Raw genomic sequence first — 23741 nt, 5'->3', positions numbered from 1 at the left:
TTACTGTGAAGAAGCAAGCATTTCCTAAATTTGACAGAGTTTTGCTGCTCCGAACCCCCTTGAAAGTGCAAACATTGCCTCTCAAACTACATCCTAGGTTCTTTTAGACTTCAGAAGGTCCTCAAGAGCTATAACCAATAACCAGGGTGTAATGGATTCGCCTGGTGTCTGATGGAATGCCAGACCATCTCTGTGCCATGACAGGGCCAGAGGAAAGAATGTCAATATTCTTCTCTACAACGCCTGTTATTTGGATGACATCTTTATTTATTCAAGATCAATACAGGGACACGAAACCCTGGTAAAACAGGCGCAGGAGAAGTTGAGAATGGCCTCAATGGGATGCCAAGCTTTCAAAAGTGTGAGTTCTTCAAATCTGAATGGGATAAAAGGCCCAAGAGTAGGAGGCAATTGCAGAGCTTCTTGGGATTTGCAGATTTTTGCAGACAGTTTATCAAAGGCTTGGCTTCAATTGCCTTTCCTTTTACTGACCTAAAAAGTAAGGGTCAAGGGCAAACAAGCAGGGTAAAAAAAATCCAGCAGCTAGGTTGAATTGGACTCCAAAATGTCCTCACGCCTCTGATCAGCTCAAGACTTTGTTCACTGGTCTCCTGATTCTGGCTCAGTCGTGGCATGGAGACGGTCTGGGATTCCATCAAACTCCAGGGTATTTCTCTTGTAGTACAAGACTTCTATATCTGTATGTTTCTCACATACAGAACCCTAAAGGCTTTGGAAATGACCCTCTGCCATCCCTAGCTCCATCCCCCTTGGCAATCCTTCTCCAAATAGCATGGCATCCCTCCCTTTCATTGAGAGAAGAGGCCACTTTAACTCCATGAAAACAGGATGGTCTCCTTATTATTATTATTATTATTATTATTATTATTATTATTATTATTACGTTTGTTTATGCCCCATTTTTTCTCTCCTTGGTTCATTTAAAGAAAACCCTTAAGCTTGTTCTAAAGGGCAGGAGGACCACCCAACCTTCTTGGGACAGAAGAGGCTGTAGATTTTATTGATTGATTGATTGATTGATGGATTGATTTAGGACATTTATATGCCGCCCTTCTCACCCCGAAGGGGACTCAGAGCGGCTTTAAAAGTATATATACATACAATACCCTATACTATTAGCATAGTAGAATATCAGCATTAAACACTGCTATATTGTACCATACCAATTATACTGTAATATTATTAGTAATATTACATGTAATATAAGTATATAATTACAATATCATTTTATTAGTATTATATTGCATTACATTATAATATCATAAATATTAAATGTATATACAATATATTATATTATATTATATTATATTATATTATATTATATTATACTATATTATTAGAATAGCACAGGAGACAAGATGGAACTGTCCCCTGGCCTCCCCTCTCCTCTCTCTGGTCCAGAGCAGCAGTTGGTGCTGGGGAGAGGGGTCTCCAGCTGATGGCATATGCGGGAGACAAGATGGAACTAACTAAACTACTTATTTATCAATCAAACTCAATCAGACTTTATTTATATCCTACCCCATCTATTTAATCCCAACTTTTTTAAACTAGGACTACTTGACCAGGGACCACTTTCCAACAAAAAGGGTTATGAATCAGTTTTTGGTCTGATTAAGAAAATTGCATTGGATAGACCACATCAGCTCTAGTTTCCATTACAGAACATATGCCATCCAGTAGTCGCCATCTGCTCACCCACAGAAAACCATATTTAATCCTCAGATGATGTAATAGTAGTAATCTTTTGTTGGTAGTCAGCCTGTCCCTTCCTAACATCCCTGTTGGCTCAGCACTATAAGAGGGTTTTGTGAGACAAGTTGCTACCGTTGCCGCGTGGTTTTGAGGCAACGGTGTAGTAATGGTGAGGCTGCTAGGCATGTGCAATCCATGCTTATGGTTCTAAAACACTTACAAAATTAAAACTGGTGGTGAAAACTAGAGGGTGCTTTGCTTCTATAGTGTTGCTAAAGGTCTGGTGGTGAAAATTTCAGAACTCTAACAAAACTTTCAATATTTCATTATTATTTAATTATTGATGATTTTTATGACAGAACCAATTAGTAACTGCCATTTGTAATGAAAGTTTGAAAATGTCGTTAGAGTTCTGAAATTTTGACTACCATAACTTTACTTAGGCGATCCCTCGTTTTCCGAGGAGGATTGTCTTCCAGTATTCTTGTGGGTCCGTACGTGGCTGTGGAGCCCTATTCTTGCTCTGCATCTTCTTCCATAGTGAGGGCATTGGTTTCCAGGTGGAAGGCGATCTCGGTCGGGGTTGGCTTGAAGCGCCTTCCTCTTGGCACACGTCTCCCTTTCGCCTTCCATAACTTTAGCAACACTGTAGAAGCAAAGCACCAGTGCCTCCTAGTTTTCACCACCAGAACTTTGGTTTTGTAAGTACTTTAGAACCATGGATTGCACATGCCTAGAGGCTGAAGACCATATTTTCATTCTTGTAGACCACTAGTGGTCTACAGACCACAAATTGGGAACCACTGATTCAGGTCCAAGTAGCTGGGCCTAAATATACACTAAAAAGGCCTGGATCCCAGCCACTTGAGCCTGGAAACTAAGCAAGCTCAGCTCTGGTTAGGATTTGGATGGGAGATCGTCAATGGATACCCGTCACTCTCGACTCTTATTTCAGAGGAAGGGGAACGGACAGAGTTTCCAAACTGGAGAAAACCCTACAAAATCCATAGGCTCCCCATTTAACGTTTGAGCTACTGATCACATCTTTAGAGATCCCACATAGATTCTGGAATGTGTTTTTTTTCTCTCTCTCTCTCCCTAGTATTTTATTTATTTCTACTCTTTTTTTTTTTTTTTTTGGCTTGTTTGTGGAACACGTGGCCTTTTTCCTATTTAATTCCTTCTTTGTTTTTGAACCCATTCCTTTCTTTCTTCCTTTCTTTATTTTTGTCTTGACGAAAAAGCTAACCTTTCTTTCCTTCCTGGTGCCTGAATACTGAACTGCTGTCTCTCGCACTTCCAGGTGGTCATTCTAGAAACAGCAGCGGAAGCTCAGAGTCCAGCCTCCCCAACCTCGCCAGGTCCCTCCTGCTAGTGGATCAACTCATAGACCTGTAGCAGAGGTCTTGTGCTTCACGGGAGGAATATACATATATATATATACATAGATAATAGATATATATTCCTTTATTTTATTTTTTTCTCTGGTTGACTTTCCGTCCCTCCTTTCCTTGCCCCCTCCATGGACCAGCCTTTGCGTTCCCAAATGGCTTTTGTGTTTTTCCGGGTCGTTCTCTTTTTGGTTTCAATTGGGGGAGGAGGCTTTCCCCTTTAGCACATTCTCCCCAAAAACGGCTATTACAAATCCTGATCTCTCCATTCTCTTCAAAGGAAGCAACCAGCCGTTTAACCCCGTCGCCGGGGGTTTCCTTCCTTGCCAAAAAAAATTACAATTCCTTGCTAGAAAATGCCGGCGACGAGCAATGCCCTCCTTGCTTTGCATTAGGCTATAGATCGCTAAACAAACGATACTCGTCCTTTTATTGCCCTGATCCAAAAAAGGATAATGAAAAAATAGTTAGCCTTGACCCTCTCTCTCTGATGCCAAATTGGAGGGGAAAGCGGTCATATCGAAGGCCAAAACGGGGCCTTAAGACCACTGAATAACACAGAAAAGGTCTTTTAAAAGCTTCGCTTCCTCTTCCGCTTAGGAATGGACTGTGCTTTGAAATATATAGATATATAAGAATACTAATAATTTAACAAAAGATGCCATTAAAGCTCTGGAAACTATCCCATGCAGAAACACACCTTAAGAGAAGCATGGCTCATGTCCCTTTTCGATGTCCAGTGAACTCGTTTGTTTCGGGGGCCAAGCACCAAACTCCGCCGATCCTTGATTTTTTTATTTTTCTGCAAATTGTATGTACATTTCCGGGTTCTTTGTGTTCCTTCCTTCCCTCTGAGCCAGGTGAGGTTGTTTGGGGCCTGTGTGTCTGTTCCTTTTTCTTTTCTTTTGCAATATATATATATATATATATACATCGTCCAGGTAATCGGAGCCATTTCCCTGACCTTCGCTGTAGACCATTTTGAAATGGGGAAAAAAAGGACTGTCGCTTCCCTTGAGCATCTTTTGTCGCATGCGCTCCTTTGTCAGCCGGTGGCCAAGTGCTTTCCCCAGCTTCGGTGTTTTCCCCGAAACGGGTTTCCGGAACTTCCCATGCGCTCCGTTTCGTCAAAATAATAATACTGGATATATAGTAAACTTGTTTCCCATTGGCTTCTTCTTCTTCTTCTCCGTCTTCTTCTTCTTGGAGTCCAAAGCTTTTCCAACAGGAAGAGCCTCTCGTTATAACTCCGTAGTGGGATAACTGTTCGCTTATGGGCTACCTTTGTGGATGTGGATGTAGCTGTATTAGGATATTTTTGTTATTTTTGGATTATTTTAAATTTTCATTTTAAAAAGGTGCAGTTGTTTATTCTCAAAAGTATGAATGGCTAAGATTTTAATTGTTGTCCCTCCTAATGGAATACATAAAGGGAAAAGGCTCCGAGGAGGAGTCTTTCCCGATCCATTGAATCATATGAGGATGGGTCAAAACGTTTTGCCTCCTGGGTCCTAAAAATGTTAGAAATGAACCTATAACAGCAGAAGTTGCTCCAGATCGGGGCCGGGCTTTGGCACAGCTGGTAAATCACCAGCTATAATAATAAATAATAATAAACTTTATTTATACCCCGCCACCATCTCCCCAACGGGGACTCGGAGCGGCTTACATGGGGCCAGGCACGAACAACAAACTACAATATAAAACACAAAATGTAAACCATCAAAACATATAAAACAATATACACAGAACATAGAAACCAAACATAATGACAGGGGGCGGGCCAAATGTAAATAAAATGATTTAAAAAATCTGGCAATGATAAAATCTACCATCTGAAAGGTTACCAGTTCAAAGCCCTGGGTTGGCGTGAGCTCCTGGCTGTCAAACCAGCTGACAGTTTACCTAAGCCAGGGGTCCTCAAACTAAGGTCCACGGGTCGGATACGGCCCTCCAAGGTCATTTACCCGGCCCTTGCTCAGGGTCAACCTAAGTCTGAAATGACTTGAAAGCACACAACAACAACAACAACAACAACAACAAGAACCCTATCTCATCAGCCAAAAGCAGGCCCACACTTCCCATTGAAATACTAAGTTTATATTTGATAAAATTGTTCTTCATTTTAATTATTGTATTGTTTTAAGTGTTTTTTGCACTACAAATAAGTTATGTGCAGTGTGCATAGGAATTCATTCATGGTTTTTTTTCCCAAATTATAATCTGGCCCTTCAACAGTTTGAGGAACTGTGACCCGGCCCTCTGTTTAAAAAGTTTGGGGACGAACAATAGTTTACCTAAGCAGTTTGAAAACAGCTTAGAGCTGTAAGTAGAGAAATTAGGTACTGCTAAACATGCGGGGGAGGTATTTTACGACACCATAAAGAAAAAGGTCAGATAATGCCCGGCGACCAAAAGAAAGGAGGAAGTCCTGATGGCTCTTTATCATAGAGGATGAAACAACAGCACCCCCCTGTGGCTGGATTCAAGCACAACCTCCAAGGCGCTAAAAAGCTGGACGTTAGCAAAACAAACCTCCTTTCTGTTCTGTTCTGTCTGTCTCTGTCCTGTCGATCCAAAACGGCATTGAATGTTTGCCACATATGTGTACTATGATACACGCTGAGTCCCCTTGGGGAGATAGGGCGGAATATAAATAAAGTGTTATCATATTATTATTATAGCCTGAACTGTCCTCTACCAAAACAACTGGTCAGCACAGTCACCATCAATTTGGACACATTTGCACCATTGTTTAACCTGGGCATCCAAACCATTTTGGAAAAATGCAGGGTTTAACTTTGTGAGCCATAACTTTAAAGCTGTTTGAACATCATTCAAGACATTGAATCTGAAACCACATCGGTTGTCTCTCAGAGGTCCAAACATGTAAAAATCAGAAGGGGCCAAATCATAAACATTCTTCAAGCGATGATGGAGTTCCTGAGGTGCATATTAACCTTTTGGGCCAGAAATCCAATGATGACTCTTTCTTTTGACTTCCGATTCATGGTTCTAATCAGTCAAGTTTAGAAAGAAAAGTTAGAACGACGGAGGCATTACCTTTTCACCCACCCTCGTATAATCCCCCTCTCTTTCTCGTTTCCCTTTCGGAAATTAGCTTAACCAATTCTGTAAATAGGATTTGATCCGTCCGTTTGTTCTTAACAGTCTTCATGATGGGAAAAAAAATTGGAAAGTATCGCTTCCGTGTGATGTGTCCATTTTGCGTGCTGCACTTTTTCCCCCTCCCGATGATGATGATGATGATGATGAGAAAAATAATAATTATGGAAGTGATCTTAGCGAAAAATTGTGGATAGATTCTTTATATTTTTGGGGGCTTTTAGGGTGGGATTTTGGGGGTGAAATCGGGCTTGATTTTTTTGGGGGGGGGAGGGGGATATTCCTCTAAAGCACAGGCCGCTGGTGCTGGGTGAAGGCGGGCAAAGCTTTAGATAGAACGTTATTGTATAGTCAGATGCCGAAGAAGAAAAAAATATATGGAAAATGAAATGAAATAAAATAAAAAAGAATGGATTTTTTTAAACAAAGTGCACCATCTGCTGTATATTAAGAACCAAAAAAGGACATTCAGTGAATTAAAAGTACTTTTCCAAAAGTTTGATTGAACTTGTTGAAGAGTTCGGAGTGCAGAAGTGAATGGAGGATGCCAACTGAAATAGAACTGAATGGTATTATTTTTTTTGTTTGGGGCCGGGGGGAATTATCTCTTGTTTTTCCAGAAACGATTCATGCAAAGATAATCCGTTTGGGGGGAGGGGGGGGGGGGCTGAAACCATTTATCCTGTACCAAGGTTGATGGATTGGACCCAAGCGTCATTGAAGTGACATGTAGCAGATTCTTGAATAAACAGAGCAAAAACTGAACCTTAGTTGGGAATGAGTAATATTTGTAGCTCCATGCGAGAGGTTTAAATATTGTTCCGCCTTGGTATATTATTTTACTGTAAATGGGTGTTGTTTATTTTTGTTGTTGTTGTTGTTGTTGTATGGCAAAGGGGGCGTCAAAATCTGGAAGCTCTTGGAACAAAAAGCAAGTTCACAAAGAACAATCTTTGGAAACAGGCTTATTCCGTCTTACCATTGTTAGGGAAAACTACCCTAAATATATAACAGAGCATCCAAAAACATAAATAGGATACAAACGTTGAGCATTAGCGAGCAGAGCATGAAGTGCCGTGAGATGTGGCTGTAAAGAATTCAGAGCTTAGGAGACAAACATGCAGTCCAATCTTTAAAAAATCACAAAAGGTTTATTTACAACAGTAAGAAATAACTTAATTTCTTAATAGTAAAGAACTGGGTCTAAGCTACTCCAACACCTATCTCTTCTACAGTTTCAAGAGAGGGAAAACCACCAATCACTAGATCTCTCCTGACACACAAGCAGAGAGAGATCTCAAAGCACACAGCACATACTCTCCATACTAAAGTGTAAGAAGGCAGAAGGCAGATTCAAAAAGCTTGCAGTAGAAAGGTATCAATTTTAAACAATCAATCAGAATGAGAACAGTAACAGAGAGGAGAGAACAAAATACATACATTCCCAATTGTCATACAGGAGAAAGGGAGAAATGGAAACCCTTATTCTAAACCAGGGGTCCTCAAACTTTTTAAACAGAGGGCCAGGTCACAGTCCCTCAAAGTGTTGGAGGACCGGATGATAATTTGAAAAAACATGAATGAATTCCTATGCACACTGCACATATCTTATTTGTAGTGCAAAAACACTTAAAAACAATACAATAATTAAAATGAAGAACAATGTTAAATATAAACTTATTAGTATTTCAATGGGCCTGCTTTTGGCTGATGAGGTAGGATTGTTTTTGTTGTATGCTTTCAAGTCATTTCAGACTTAGGTTGATCCTGAGCAAAGGCTGGGTCAATGACTTTGGAGGGCCATAGCCGGCCCTCGGGCCTTAGTTTGAGGACCCCCTGGTCTAGACCAATGGTTCCCAACCTTTTTTTATTTAACCAGGGATAACTTTGACCACTGACCACTCTCCACCATTAGTACCAAAAAGGTTTATGAATCAGTTTTTGGCCAACTTTTGATTTGTGGTTATTTGGGGTGCTGATTCAGAAAACTCATTGGATAGACCACATCAGCTCTGCTTTCTGATACAGAACATATGTCATCCAGTAGTTGCCATTTGCTCGCCCACATAAAATCATATTTAATCATCTAGAGCTGGTGTACTCTATCCAAATGTTTGGGGCTGGTCAGCGACAGGGAAGGAGTGGCAGGCAGTGCGAAAAGAGCGGCAATAAAATGAATAAAATAAAATTTATTTATTTAAAACTTTTCTATCCCAATCTTCTCTACCTCCACGGAGGGACTCAGACCAGCTAACAGCAAGGATTCAATGCCACAATACAGTCTAAAACATCATACAGCAACAATATATTAAAATACATATAAAATAAAATACATATGTCAGTTTGCCAAGATAAAATCATGTCCAACTCAATCCGCATATGTCAATAACTTTAGTCTAACAAGGAAGGAGACTCATAGATTTTTGTCCTTGCGGCCCACTGATGGTCCACAGCCCACAGGTTAAGAACCACTGGCCTATACTAAGCTTGAGGACTTGAGACTTGGGCAGTGTGGGGTTGAATTCCAACAACCACCATAGTAAGAAAGACAGTTCTAAAGTTTCCTCATGCACATTGTTCCCCATCCCCATCCCCCTGTACTGGCCACATTCAGTTTCTACAGCGGTCGTCCTACAGTTTTGGTTTCCCATAAGACCAGTTGGCCTTATCTATAGTTTGCTGTCATCCATCTGCCCAACCTCCCCCTCTTCATATCATGTCACAGACAGAGGAAACAGTCCCAAGCTGGTACGGACATCCTGGCATAACTCCCCTCCAAACAAAGGAAAAAGACGAAAACTAAAAAACCAGTCAAGGTCCAGGCTTAAGGAGGAAGTCTCTGTGAAACAGTTTCAGCAACTGGGGAGCCCGCATGTGTTCAGCAGCCACCCACACAGGATGCAAGACTCGAGACATCCATTGGACTAGATGATATAAACGTCCCTGAGAAGCTCTTAGAGTCCAAGATAGACTTCATCTCAAAATGAGTATGAGACCCCACTATTATTGGAACAGTCCCAGAGTCAGGTTTAGTTCACAGTTTCCAGTAAAGAGAAAATATGAAGCCAATGAAAACATATGTTGATGCCTTTAAAGAGATTGCACCTGTTCATGTGAATTACACCGGGACTGTGGCGCAGTTGGCTGGGAGTCAGCTGCATTAAGATGACTACTGACCGAAATGTCATGAGTTCGAAGCCAGCCTGGGTCGGAGTGAGTGTCCGACCAATTTGTGTAGCTTGCTGTCAATCTTTGCAGCCCGAAAGACAGTTGCATCTGTCAAGTAGGAAATTTAGGTACCGCCTATGCAGGAAGGCTAATTTAACTAATTTACGATGCTATAAAAATCTCCAGCAAGCCTGCAAAGAATGAGGAAGTACTTTATCAGTATCACAAGTGGACAGTGAAGCAACAGCTCCCCTGGTGGCCAGAATACCCTCATGAAAAAGCTGGAATGTTAAATAGCCTCTGTGTGTTTGTCTATATATGTTGTGTGTCTATGGCACTGAATGTTTGCCATGTATTATATACATTGTAATTTGTCTTGAGTCCCCTGCAAGCTGAGAAGGGCGGAATATAAATACTGTAAATAATAAATAAACAAATAAATAAATAGTTCACCAGGAGGAAGTACAGGCCCACTTGAGCAAACTAACATGGAAAACTGGGTGGACTTTCCTCCGCGGATATGGCAAGTCCAAGCAAACAGCCACCGGGTTGATAATTGTGGTTATTGCAAAGGGACCGATAAACTGTGGGGACAGCTTCCGAGAGGGCTGTGCGGATTTCAGATATTTGGTCGATTGGTAAACCAAGTTCCGCCCTTTGAAACCGGGGTTGCACAGCCTTCTTTTGATCAGCCAATTGTTTGTAATCGTGTTTGGTGGATGCCAGTGTTGAATGTATCATCGGCCAGGGAGCAGCAACCTTCTCTCCCTACTCACTTGGCATCCTTCTAGCTAACTTAGGAAAAGTGGGAAAAATCCCCCCCCCCCCCACAGCCTTAAATAGGGAGACCCCAGTTGATGAATGGTTGGAATTATTATAGGATTTGTCAATGAACTCCCTCAAAGCTTTTTTCTTCTTCTTCTGACTCAGACATGGCGTAGAACAGATATGGGCAAACTTTGGCCCTCCAGGTGTTTTGGACTACAATTTCCACAAATCCTAACAGCCGGTAAACAAGAAGCATTAATATGTGCATATGGTTACAGTGAATGAATGATAGGCTACACAAACCCAGTTCAAGGCTTATGATTTGTATTGGAAATAAGCCCGGCATTATTACTTAAACGTGCCAAAACCAGACATGTGAGACAAGCAGCAAGGCATGCCGTTGCGCATTACATTTGGCAGAGAATTCTGTCTTTGGTTTTAGGATTTTGGAAATGGAAGTGCACATTAGATTCGATGGCATATGAGACTCAAGTCAAAACGGTACCATTACAGGCTGGGGTTGGCTTATTGTTGCCGTGTAGCTGTGAAGGCATTCCTGACTCTTCCCCATGGGTTTCCATTGTGAGCACAACATTAGTTTGAATCTCATGGAAGCCATCAGGGTGACATTCTCTCAGCCTCAGGGGAAGGCAGTGGCAGACCTCCTTGAAAGAAACCTGGCCAAGAATACTCCCCTTAGGGTCTCCGTGAAACAGAAATGGCACCAAGATCAGCAGCAACACACACACACACATATTGCATGTGCTTATTTCAGGGTGAGTGGAAAGACCTCTTTTATTTTGGGTACATATACTGCCAATTCCCCTTCTTCGGTGTCTCTGTGTTCTCAATGTAATGTGCCAGCATTGAACGGCTGCTCAATAAACAATGATTTTGATGCTGACCTTATATTGTCGTCAATCATAAAGGGTAGCGGGGATTCTTGTTTTGAAAAGCATCGGCATTTCCGGTCTCCTCCTTTTCCTCGTTTCACATAAAACCTCGACCCACCATGTGCATTGTCAGATTCCAGGTCTCTCTGCAGTTGGAGGATGAGCATTTGCAATGGCTTCAGGGCTTGGGAAGGGGTGGTGGGACCCTGAGTCATCGTCGTTGTATTCCCCAGAAAACAACTTTCCCCCCAAATGAACATGAGCCTTGGATTTGGGTTTCCGGCAGCTTAGTTTTCACCTGCCTTTTCTCCTTGTCCCCTTGCTCACATGAGTCCATTGCCACGATAAAGCAGCTCCTACCCCTTGTAAGGTAAGCTCTTGTGTCTTCGGGTCCATGTCTGTGTTCTCCATCCAAAATTAAGTGATATGGCTCTTTTGGTAAAGCGGTAATAAGATAAGAGCTCTTCTGCTTTGTTGTTCTGAAAGAACAGCCCAAGGACGCGACCCTCTTTCATTTGAAGGGCAATTCAGGGTTGACCGTCTGGCTTAGTTAACTCGGGTTTAGGGATGGATTCGGCCATGACGGTCTCGTCCTATTCTTCATATTGCCACCATAAACAGAACTTTGGCCTTCCAAGGAACTTGGGCTTCAACTCCCAGAATCCTTGGCCAGCTGTGACCACTCTTGCATTGATTTAAATAGAAAATGGTATCAATTATTTTGCTTTGGAGCAAGTCAGGAAACCAAAGGAGTCAGTCCGTCAGCCATGAGTTTAAGCGAGTGGCAGATTGGGTTGCTCTGTAGTTTTTAATGCAAGAGAGCCACTTTCACAGGCAACATGGGTAGGAACCAAGCTCCCATCATCCCAAGCCAACATCGCTTGGGAGTTGGAGTCCATGTGTTCCAAGCTCCCAACATTTCACCTTTGGCAGCCAATGGCACTTTCCAAGAAAGATGTGCTGGAGTCCTCCAACCGACTTCTGCGAATCTGGGAAAGGCCCAGGCAGATGGGGAAGACAACCCACCCCCTCTTTGCATGTATTGCCTTTTGCTTGTGCAGTTTGATTCCCAAGAGAGAGAATTTGGACACAGGCCTTGCAGATAACAGGCGTGTTCTGCTATAAGAGGGCCCAAGAAGCTAAATTAGGGAGATCGGGAGGCATTTCTTTCTCCATCTTGCATTCACTCCATGGGATCCCAAGGCTATCTTTCCTGCGGAAAGTGTCAGTGCCCCTTTCAAAGGCTCCCTAACTCTCTGGCAGAATCCAGAAGGATTTGAGTCTGCTCTTTTTCATTTCCAATCAAGACACACATGCACAATGCATTCATCTCCCTTCCATCATCTCTTGGGGGGCTTGAGTGAGGTTTTGAGTGTCTGTGGCATTTGTAACATCTTCCATCTCTTTCAAATGTCCATTTTTGTGGAGTCCTGATACATGAGGCGGTGGTTCGTAGTGTCCTATGTCTGTGTGCTGTGAATACCTGGCTTCATTTCTGCATAATTTTTATAATTTTCATTTTACATGTTATGTTTTGATTTTCAATCGGATTCCTCCCTCCATGTGTGCTGGTGGTTGTGAGTCAAAACGTCATGCACTCACCTGTGGTTTAAAAGGAGGAAGGGAGTCTCGGGTGTGCTGACGTCTCCTCTCGTTTTGTGTTTCGCAGGTGCCCATCCCGTGGAGCCAACTGTCTACTTTGTGATTGACACCGAGCAAAGCCGAGGCGAGCCTCCCTTCCTGCTGAACCGGCGGCAGCTGGAGATCCCGGGCGGCGGAAGTCATGCGCCGGATTCGCCAGCCAAGGACGGCTCCTTCCACAGCAGCGAAGGGGAAGCGACAGAGGACGAGGGGGACCTGCTGGACTGCAGCGGATCCCGGCCTCTGCTGATGGAGTCTGAAGAGGAGGAGGAGCCCTGCAAAGCCAACCAGGAAAGGGTCGGAGTCTCCGGAGATGCTCCGGAATCCGAGGAGATGGACGTCTTCGCCACCGCACCATTCCGGACCTCCAAGTCGGTCCAGGAGGACATCTTCGCCAAAGCGCCGTTTGCCTCCAAGAGCCCTGTTTCAGCCAAGCTATTGGATGAAGGCGACGTCTTCCTCCGTGCCCCGTTCACCAAGAAGAAGAGTCAGGAGGAGCTTGCAAAGGAGCTGGCAAAGGAGTTAGCGAAGGAGTCATCTCCATCTGCTCCGGGAACTGGTCAGTACGGCTTTGGTCTGGTGTCGCAGACCCCGGAATCAGGCCCCCCGAATTGCCTTCTCCGCCAGGCTCCATACCCGCCAGCCTTGTTCTCCCAGCCCCACAATGTGGATGCAGCCCCGGCTCCAGAGGCGGCTGGGGACCCGTCCAGTGTTGGCAACGACCTCCTGCGTGGCCTCTTGGGCCCAATGGCCGCTCAGCCCTTGCGCCCACAGGCGCTGGCCAAATACTCCCGGCACTACCAAGTGGAGGCTGGTGCCCAGCCCATCGCGGCCTACAAAGTAGTGTCTCAGACCAACCGACAGGTCGTTGCTGGCTCCGTCTCGGTGGCCACCTCCCTTTCCTCCAGGACTACAGAGCTGCCTGCCTCCGACCCGTTTGCCTCCGCGCCCTTTCCTTCTAAACCGGGGAAGCCGAAGCCCTGAAGCGTTTCTCCCCCGTATACATAGGGATGCCGTTTGGTTTATTATTTTGCATAGGCTGCCCTGCCAAGCCTGTGACGACCGAATACACTCCGTATAGAGAGATAAATATATTTGAAGATCCAATTGCTGTGACGCTCAGCTGAATCCTATGAAGCCATTGGTTTCGGGCCATTGCATGTTCTCCTTCCTCCTTTCTTCCATTTCTTCCTCCAACATTTAAGCAACGATTTAAGCTAGGAACCAGAAGGGGAAGGTACTGGGTAGAACTCCTTCCCTCTTGCTATTTGCACCCGTTAAGATTGGTAAAGGTTCGAAAAAAGTGGCATCCAGAGAGAAGAAGCTTTGACAAAAACTACACAAACAGTTCCTGCATCTTACTCTTGAAATAGTTGCTGGAAACAGAAGTTTTGTCCTGCAATGTGTTTGCGTCCATATATATATATATACACACACACATACACACACACACACCTACCTACCTAGCATCACTTTCTAGGTGATTTTGAGATCGCAGCCCTTCTAACTGGGTTGGAGTCTTAGGAAAAGTAAAGGAGGAGATTTGGGACTAGGCATTGTTGCCCTACAAAGAACTTCTCGGCACATTCCTTCAAGAAAACTTCAGGAATTTGGCACATTTGTGTGTCCTTTCCTTTCCATCTGGACACAAGTGTTTGCTCTCCTTTTTGCAGCATTGGCACCCAAATAGAAGGTGGGGCCAGGTGCAGTCACACCGCCTCCTTGAGATTGAATTATGCATGCACACATAGCCTCAATAACAAAACTTCTGCCATCATTGCTTTCCCATATTTGCACCGTATTGAAGAGTTTTTCATTTCTCTGGAGGAAAGTGCTCTAGATGTGTGTTTCTTGATACACCACCTTCTACCTTGCAGCATGACAGGTAAGGTGTCTTGCAATCCCCACCCCACCCCGTTTCGTGAAGGACAATCTTCAAATTGCTTTTATTGCACCAACAATCCAAGAAGCTGGCATAGGACGGGATTCGTTTGCAAGAAAATGGAGCGGCGCATTTAGTCGCCTTGTGCCTTGTTTTGGGGGAAAGGAGTGTTTCGCGCTGCAGTGCGGCCGATCCAGACTTTGCAAAGGAGCCTGCATTTCCCAAACATGGATGTTATACCTCAACCTCTGGAAATCCATGGGTCCAAAAGGAAGGATATATCTACTTCAAAAAGCCCAATCCACCAGTGAATGGCTTCTATCCTTATTCCCAACTAGACCCATTGTATTGATTGATTGTGGATTGGTGGGTCATTTGGGGTAGGGAAAAACCCTCCCAACAGCCTTCCAATCCCTTTCAGTGATATTGACTCTGGGGAATAACTCACTGCTGGATTAAGTCTCCTGCCTCTTGCTGAAGAATATCGATTATTTCTCTGCAAACATGCCTCCGGAACCCATTCTTGTCTCCATCGCTGTGTCGACGGTTGAGCCATGCTCATAACAAACAAATCCAAAGTCCTTTTCTTCCTTTATCATTAATGGATCACAATGGACCTCATTGATGGGCAATTGTTGAAGGTGAGAACGTAATGAAAGATTGTCGAGCCGATTTCAAGCAAAACAGCCATACATTTTCAACATGTTCATGACTTGAAGATCTGGCTTCCAATGGGAGCCATCGTCCCTTCAAAAGGCGACGTTTGGAAAGGATTTTCTCTGAAGGATGCCTCTCTTTCTGTGTCTCTACGGCAGGAAGAGGAATATGGAAGCAGTAGGACCTATTCCTTAAGGAAGCAGCACTTTATGAGACGGATGCGCCTCGGCCCCGGGTTTTCTCTCCTCTCTTGGGAAAAGTGCCTCTGAGCATGAGCAGAAAGCCCTCCCTTTGCATTGCCAGAGCCCATCTCTTTTGGTTCTCCAAAAGTATTGCTCTTTTGTATTTTGCAAAAAGAGAGAACCATCATCGCTGTCATCGATGCAACAAGGAAACTCATCTCTACCTCTTTGCAGAAAAGGAAATGCTGGAATCTGTGTGCTTTTCCCACCCATTTGTTTGACGATAGAAAGCTTGCAGAACCTGCCTGGGAAGAAGAGGAAAGAAAAGCTATTCTTCCATCCATTTTCATCCTCTTTCATTCTGTATTATTTTTCATTATTAGAAAGAAGCAAATGGGAAAGTTTTTTTTGTGTGTGTTCTTTTTGTCATTGCGATGTTTTCGGGATCAGGACGAAAGGCAAATCTTCGAAATGTAGAAACAGCACTGCCTCTGTTATAAGGAAACTGGAAGCTGTAGTTTTCCACCTTCTGTAGACACAGCTCCTGCATCCTCACGTTATTCTTTTCTCCAAAAGGAAACCAGGAAGTTTCTCCTTTAAGAACACGCCGCCTGGACAATCCTCCTTTGCTCCTTTTAAAGGGCTGAACTGCAAGTTTCTGGCTTCTCCAAAATGCAAAACAATTCCTCTCTGCAGTGTTACAACTCCCAGGGTTTAAATACAGAGCTGTAATAATATGAATTACATTGAATTGCAGAATATGCAGAGACTCAAGAGGCCTGTTTGTTATTAAACATCAGTGGGCATTTTCTCCTTTCACCGAATCATTGTGAAGATCTATAAGGAAACAAACTGGCTTCGTTGGGTGCTTTTCGACGCTTATTGGACCAAGTTCAATATTATTATTGTGTTGTCAAAGGCTTTCGTGGCTGGAATCACTGGGTTGCTGTGAGTTTTCCAGGCTGTCTGGCCATGTTCCAGAAGCATTCTCTCCTGACATTTCACCCACATCTATGGCAGGCATCCTCAGAGGTTGTGAGGTTTGTTGGAAATGAGATAAGTGGGGTTTATATATCTGTGCAATGTCCAGGGTGGGAGAAAGAAAGAGCTTGCAGCTGCAAAGTCAATCAGTGAGAGCATCTACATAGAGGTCTGTTGGAAACGAGGTGAGTGAATATATATCCATGGAATGATGTCCATGGTTGGAGAAAGAACCCTTGTCTGTTGGAGGCAAGTGTGAATGTTGCAATTGGCCACCTTGATTAGCATTGAGTAGCTTTGGAACTTCAAAGCCTGGCTGCTTCCTGCTTCGGGGAATCATTTGTTGGAAGGTGTTAGCTGGCCCTGAATGTTTCCTGTCTAGAATTCCTTTGTCTTTTGAGTGTTGCACTTTATTTTCTGTCTTGATTTTAGAAGGTTATTCTTTTTTAAATACTGGTAGCCTGATAGTGTTCATTTTCACGGTTCCCTCCTTTCTGTTGAAATTGTCCACCTGCTTGTGGATTTCAATGGCTTCTCTGTGCAGTCTGACATTGCCGTGCAGCATTGCTTTGTTCTCAAATAATATTCCGTATCCAGGTTGGTTCATCAAGCGCTCTGCTTGGTTCATCAAGAAGCAACCCGTACACAGCATATTATTTGAGAACACAGAAATGCTGGATCACTCTGACAACTACCATGTCAGACAACACAGAGAAGCCATTGAAATTCACAAGAAGCACATGGATAATTTCAACAAAAAGGAGGAAACCATGAAAATGAACCAAATCTGGCTATAAGTATTTAAAAAACTCTAAAATCAAAACAGTAAATAAAGAGCAGTGCTGTACTCAGAAAACAGAGGAATTCCAGACACCTGCTAACAAAGGATTCCCCCAGGCAGTAACAGCCAGGCTTTGAAGCTGCAAGACTATTTAGTTCTAATCAAGGTGGCCAATTGCAGCATTCACACTTGTCTCCAACTGATGAGAGTTCTTTCTGTCAATGCAATTTACGGGCCAACTTGTTTCTTATCTTCCAATTAACTGACTTCAGACAGTTGTTTCTGCTTCAGTAGCGGCTCTTACCTTTATTTACATTTCATTCATTGCAATAACACTTACTTGTTATCACGGTCAGATGGAAGGGAGAAGAGCCAAGAGAAAGAACAAATGGCGTCCGCTATATTTATACCCCACTGTTATCAGCCTCTTAGTCTATTCCAATATCTTCTTTGTATGTTCCACGCATGCTTCATCATGCTCCACAACTTAACTCTTTCACAGCTAGCAACATGGAGATTTTTAAACTTTTACAATATATATTGACATTACACCGATATTTTCTCCCACTCTGGACATTCCACAGATATATAAACCTCACTTGCCTTGTTTCCAAAAAACCTCACAACCAGTGAGGATTCCTGCCATCAGTGTGGGTGAAACGTCAGGAGAGAATGCTTCTGGAACATGGCTAGACAGCCCGGAAAACTCACAAAAACCCATTATTATTATTATTATTATTATTATTATTATTATTTTCAGTGAGTGCGTTTTCTGAGTCTTGCAGCCCTTATAACCCTCTTTGGATTTGGAAAAAAGGGCCAAGATGGAATTGGGCACAACGCAAAGCAAACCTCTCCATGAATAAACCTCTTTAGAAAGCCTGGGAAACTATAACATTTTGCTGATTTCCGCCAACTTTTCATGGAGTTCTAAGCCTCCTATGGACCAATGTGTAAAAATGTGAATATTCAGAATTTTCAGAACGGGAGATGGGTCAGTTTTTTGCTCTTTGCAACTGCAGTTATATTGTTTTGCTGGTTGTTTCCTCTCATCTGGATACTGCAAATCTTTCTGGGGATGATGGAAATTGTAGTGCAGTGAAGAAGAAGCTCTAGAGCTCTTAGGAAAACCTTCATTGGAGTTTCCCATTTGGCGTCTCCAAGGAAGCATCCACAATGTAGATTTAACGCCTTTTGACACCGCTTTAAACTGCAATGGCTGCAAGCGACGGGATCCTGGGAAGCCTCTTTAGCAGAGGTCTTGCAGAACTGCCTTGCAGAACTGCAAAGTGGTGTCTACAGTGTGGACACACTCTGTTTTGGAGGAACACAACTTGGCTTAGGGTGCATTATTACCCAACAAATAATTATTATTTTTGTCTGGTTCAAATGGCAGGCTTTTCTTAAAACTAGCAAAATATTAGACTCCAAGCTCCGTTTTTGATACAGACATCCACTGATTGCAACTTTCCTTCAGTCTTACTATGGGGTCTAAATTTCAATGGGATTGTTTGTATGCCTCATTTGCAAAAATATGTGTGTGTGTGTATACTGGCTAATGTATGTATCTCTCTCTCTCTGTGTGTGTGTGTGCTGACAAAGGAATATATTTATAGAGAGAGAGAGAGAGAGAGCAGAGTGCATACACACTGTAGAGTTAACACAGTTTTACATCACTTTGATTGCTAAGGGACCCTGGGAGTTTTGTGTGTGTATGTATATATGTATGTGTGTGTGTGTAGGTAAGTAAATGAGGTGCACAATACACACACATATCAATCAGAGTGCACATACACTGTAGAGTTAAGACAGTTTGATGGCACTTTGATCGCTAAAGGACCCTGGGAGTTGGTGTGTGTATGTGTGTGTGTAGGTAAGTAAACGAGGTACACAACACACACACACACACATATATCAATCAGGGTGCACCCACACTGTAGAGTTAACACAGTTTGATGGCACTTTGACTGCTAAGGGACTCTGGGAGTTGGTGTGTGTGTAGGTAGGTAAACGAGGTACACAACACACACACACACATCAATCAGAGTGCACCCACACTGTAGAGTTAACACAGTTTGATGGCACTTTGACCGCTAAGGGACCCTGGGAGTTGGTGTGTGTGTGTGTAGGTAGGTCAACGAGGTACACAACACACACACACATCAATCAGAGTGCACCGACACTGTAGAGTTAACACAGTTCGATGGCACTTTGCTAAAGGACCCTGGGAGTTGGTGTGTGTAGGTAGGTAAACGAGGTACACAACACACACATATATATCAATCAGAGTGCACCCACACTGTAGAGTTAACACAGTTTGATGGCACTTTGACTGCTAAGGGACCCAGAGAGTTGGGGGTGTGTGTGTGTGTGTGTGTGTGTGTGTGTGTGTGTGTGTGTGTATATATATATATATGTATGTGTGTGTGTGTGTATGAGATAAATTAGGCACTCTCTCTATATAGGCAAATGAGGATATATATATGCATATATATATACACACACATATACATATACACATACATACACACACAAACACACACACATATAAAATCATTGGGGAAAAGGATGACTTCAGTCCCCAAAGGAGGAACTTGGTGTTTGTTTGTACCTAGAAGCAGTTCATAATATTTTTTCAAGAGGAGCTGCAATGCAGCTTCACGAAAAAGGTCTCCATTCCACCATCTCTTCTTCTTTTCCCCTCCTAAAAATCTCCAAATTGCCTTCCGTATCGCTTATTTTACATTGGGGGTGATGGGAGTTGCCATTCCAAACCGACGGTGCTGTATTTAAACCCATTTATGGCTATGATTTGTGGACCATGAACAAGAGACTCTGAGGCTAGATCATTGTTGTTGTTATTATTATTTATCCTATTTTTTCCTCTTTTTCATTATTTTTGGGGAGCGTTTAAATCAAGCGAAGGAATACTTGGAGTCACGGTCATTATTTGGACATAACTTTCCTTTTTGTTTCCACCGCGGGAATATTTTGACTGTTATGATATTTATATTTGGGTGGGAAAACAAATCTCTTAATGGCTCCATCATTATTGCATATATTATTATTAATACTTTATTGGGTGGGGGGGGGTCGGGTTTCAACACCAAGAAGGTGTATTAACATTGAAAACAATGGCTGGAAATGACTTGAAAAAGCCCTTTGGAGGAGCCTGGCCTGCCTGCAGCACTTGCCGCCTCTTTAGTCTTGTCTGGAGGAAACACTAGCGCTGGAAACGGTTGTATTCTTTGTGAAATAAAAGCTTTGTCATTAGGATGATGGCGATAAAGATGTATTTCTAATCATCATAACACTATGTTCCTGGGTGATCAATGTCATTCCCTAATTGGTTCTATTACAAAAACATGGGGAAAGTTTTATTAAACTGCACAAACTTTGCCTTTGCGGGAGGGACATCACCCTGCGGCACAATATATTATATTATATTGATTATTATTTTATTATATTACTATTTATTTATTTATTTCAAAGTTTTATATACCGACCTTCTCACCACTTTTGAGGGACTCAGACCCGTTTCCAACCATAAAAACACATACAATTGGTAAAACATCATAGTTCATATTACAATAACACATTAAAACAACAAATATATTCAAAACTACAGTGGTCACTCGTCATACTAAAATCAATTATATATCATCTTCCATCCATATCTCAGGGTGTTGTCTCACTCATCGAAAGCCTGTCTCCATAACCACGTCTTCACCTGTTTCCTAAATGTCAGGATAGAAGGGGCGGTTCTGATCTCCGGTGGGAGAGAGTTCCAGAGTCGTGGGGCCACCACCGAGAAGGCCCTGTCCCTCGTCCCCACCAGACGCGCTTGTGAGGCCGGTGGGACCGAGAGCAGGGCCTCTCCAAACTATGATGGTTCATAGAGGAGAATATGTTTGGAGAGGTAAACAGGGCCGGAGTCGTTTAGGACTTTATAGGTTAACACCAGCACTTTGAATTGTGCTCGGAAGCTAATTGGCAGCCAGTGGAGCTGGTGTAACAGCGGAGTGGTGTGCTCCCTGTACCCAGCACCCGTTAGTAGTCTGGCTGCCGAGCGTTGGACTAGCTGCAGCTTCCGAGCAGTCTTCAGAGGCAACCCCACATAAAGAGCGTTGCAGTAGTCTAGACGGGATGTAACCAAAGCGTGGACCACCGTGGCCAAGTCAAACTTCCCAAGGTACGGGCGCAGCTGGCGCACATGTTTTTATTATAATATATTACACTATGTAACATAATGTTGGTTCCTGGGTGATAAATATTATTTTCTAATTAGTTCTATCATACAAAAAGTCTATTAAACTGCACAAACTTGGTTTTTGCAAGAAGGGCATCATCCTGCAGAGCCCATTTTGCTCTAGTTTTTCAATGAAGATCAAGCCTCAACCCATTGAACTTAGTTTGTGGTTGCCACAAAAACAACGATGTTTCTGCAGGATAGCAACTACTTTCAAAGTAAGGATCTGTGTGTCAAGTGGGGTCTAGATCCATTGTTGGTGAGAGTTATGGTACTCTGGAAGTGGGAGCCATCTTGGAAAATATACACATACAGGCATGCATACATTCAAACATGCATACATACAAATACAAACATGTACACATACATATAAAGATATATACAAATACATACACTGCCGTCACACCCTGATGCGATGTTAAAACTAAAATGTGCTTCTCTCTTTATCTGGGCGAACTGCTGGAGGTCTTTTTTGAAGCAATAACTCAATACTTTCAGCAACTGATGCCAGTCAAGATATGAACATCAACAAAATATTTATTTCCAAAGTCCTTGGCAGACTTGGCACAGCTTGATAAAGTTACAACACAAACAGTCAATTTGGGAAACCATAGGGATGCTCTTTTTTCCCCCTTTTTTTCAATTACTGAGGTAACTTTTCTCCAAATGGTAGAAAAAATCCTGGGATCTTTCACCCTAACCCTGAGCTGCTATGGTTAGAAAGAACAGGTCTTCCCCTATCTAAGCACAAGGTTAGCTTTGAAGATGAAGTAATGTTCAACAGTATTCAATATCTATCCCGATTTCTCAATAACTCAATTTCTATAACTCAATTTCTTAATTCCTATTCTATCTATCTATCTCAGTATCTCAATTATACTCAATTGCTATTCTATCTATCTATCTCAATTGTACTCACAATGACTTTTCAGAGCTTTGCCTGTCTGACCAACAGCACATCTGAGGCTCTTTTCTCTACTGAAGGAGGCAGGGGAGATTCCAAAATGGAGATCTCAACCCCAGGAAAAAGGGCAGATTCCTAACCCAAAGAGATACTTTCTAAACCAATAACTGCAGAGGGCCTGCAGGCTGGCTTTCCAGACTCTGATACTGTTTAACTTCCAGGGTGCTGCTGGGTCTATAGCAATCCTGGGGAAATGCAAAGGAATGCTATCCCATGCAGCTAAAAGGCAATGTAAACCAAAAGGCACTTTAGTAGAGTCAAGATCACCCTCACCGCACACTGCACTTATATTTTAATCCTATATCCCTCCGACACTTCAGCACTTTTAATTCTGTACCCTACTCCTGGCCGGCTCAGTTTTAAATAATGTCCTGTTGTACTGCTACTGTTATTTTTTCTGCTTAAATTGTTTTATTTGCTATGTATTGTATTGTTGTATTGTGTTGGGCTCCGGCCTGTTGTAAGCCGCATCGAATCCCTTGGGAGATGCTAGCGGGGTACAAATAAAGTTATAATAATAATAATAAACCATGCTCCTGGAAGACGGAGCATACACTACATACATACATATAAACATACATATGCATGCATGCCCACATAAACATACATACTAACAGGCATACATATAAATAACATGCATACAAACATTCATGCACATATAGAAATAAATACAAATATACATATAAACATACATACATGCAAAGGTAAAGGTTTTCCCCTGACATTAAGTCCAGTCATGTCCAATACTGGGGGTTGGTGTTCCTCTCCATTTCTAAGGCGAAGAGCTGGCGTTGTCCGTAGACACCTCCAAGGTCATGTGGCCGGCATGACTGCATGGAGCGCCCATACCTTCCCGCCGGAGCGGTACCTATTGATCTACTCACATTTGCATGTTTTCGAACTGCTAGGTTGGCAGAAGCTGGGGCTGACAGCAGAAGCTCACACCGCTCCCAGGATTCGAACCTGCGACCTTTCGGTCAACAAGCTCAGCAGCTCAGCGCTTTAACTGACTGCACCACCGGGGGCTCCTATTAATATATCCTATTAATAATATATTAATAATATATCCTATCAATAATATAGTACAATATTATAATATAATAATTGTATGTTACATATTACATGTAATACTACCAATAATATTGCAGTATAGTACAATATAGTAATATAGAATACTAATATTGTGCTAGGCTAATATAATATAGGTATAATATTGATCATAATATTATAATGTAATACAATATACTACTACTAATATAATATAATAATTATATACTACATGTAATGTTACTAATAATGCAGTATAGCAGACTACTGCAACGCTCTCTACGTGGGGCTGCCC

General features: G+C 42.7%; 1 protein-coding gene across 4 annotated transcripts in view; it reads left to right on the top strand.

Annotated features, from left to right (window-relative positions):
• Positions 1-16230, top strand: part of AAK1 (AP2 associated kinase 1) — a 108526-nt gene extending 92296 nt beyond the window's left edge. For 3 of the 4 annotated variants that reach the window (XM_067470709.1, XM_067470708.1, XM_067470707.1), the window contains one exon: positions 12732-16230. In XM_067470709.1, coding sequence (XP_067326810.1) covers positions 12732-13687 — 956 coding nt within the window. In that variant the 3' untranslated portion in view covers positions 13688-16230. Of the gene's footprint in view, positions 1-3019; positions 6999-12731 lie in introns of those variants that run through there. The other variant, XM_067470710.1, reaches the window with a different exon arrangement.
• Positions 16231-23741: the final 7511 nt, after the last annotated feature.

The sequence above is a fragment of the Anolis sagrei genome, chromosome 7, assembly GCF_037176765.1.
Source record: "Anolis sagrei isolate rAnoSag1 chromosome 7, rAnoSag1.mat, whole genome shotgun sequence".
In the NCBI taxonomy this organism is placed as follows: domain Eukaryota; kingdom Metazoa; phylum Chordata; class Lepidosauria; order Squamata; family Dactyloidae; genus Anolis; species Anolis sagrei.
Note: the sequence above shows the minus strand (reverse complement) of the source record. Positions and strands in the feature narration are given on the sequence as shown.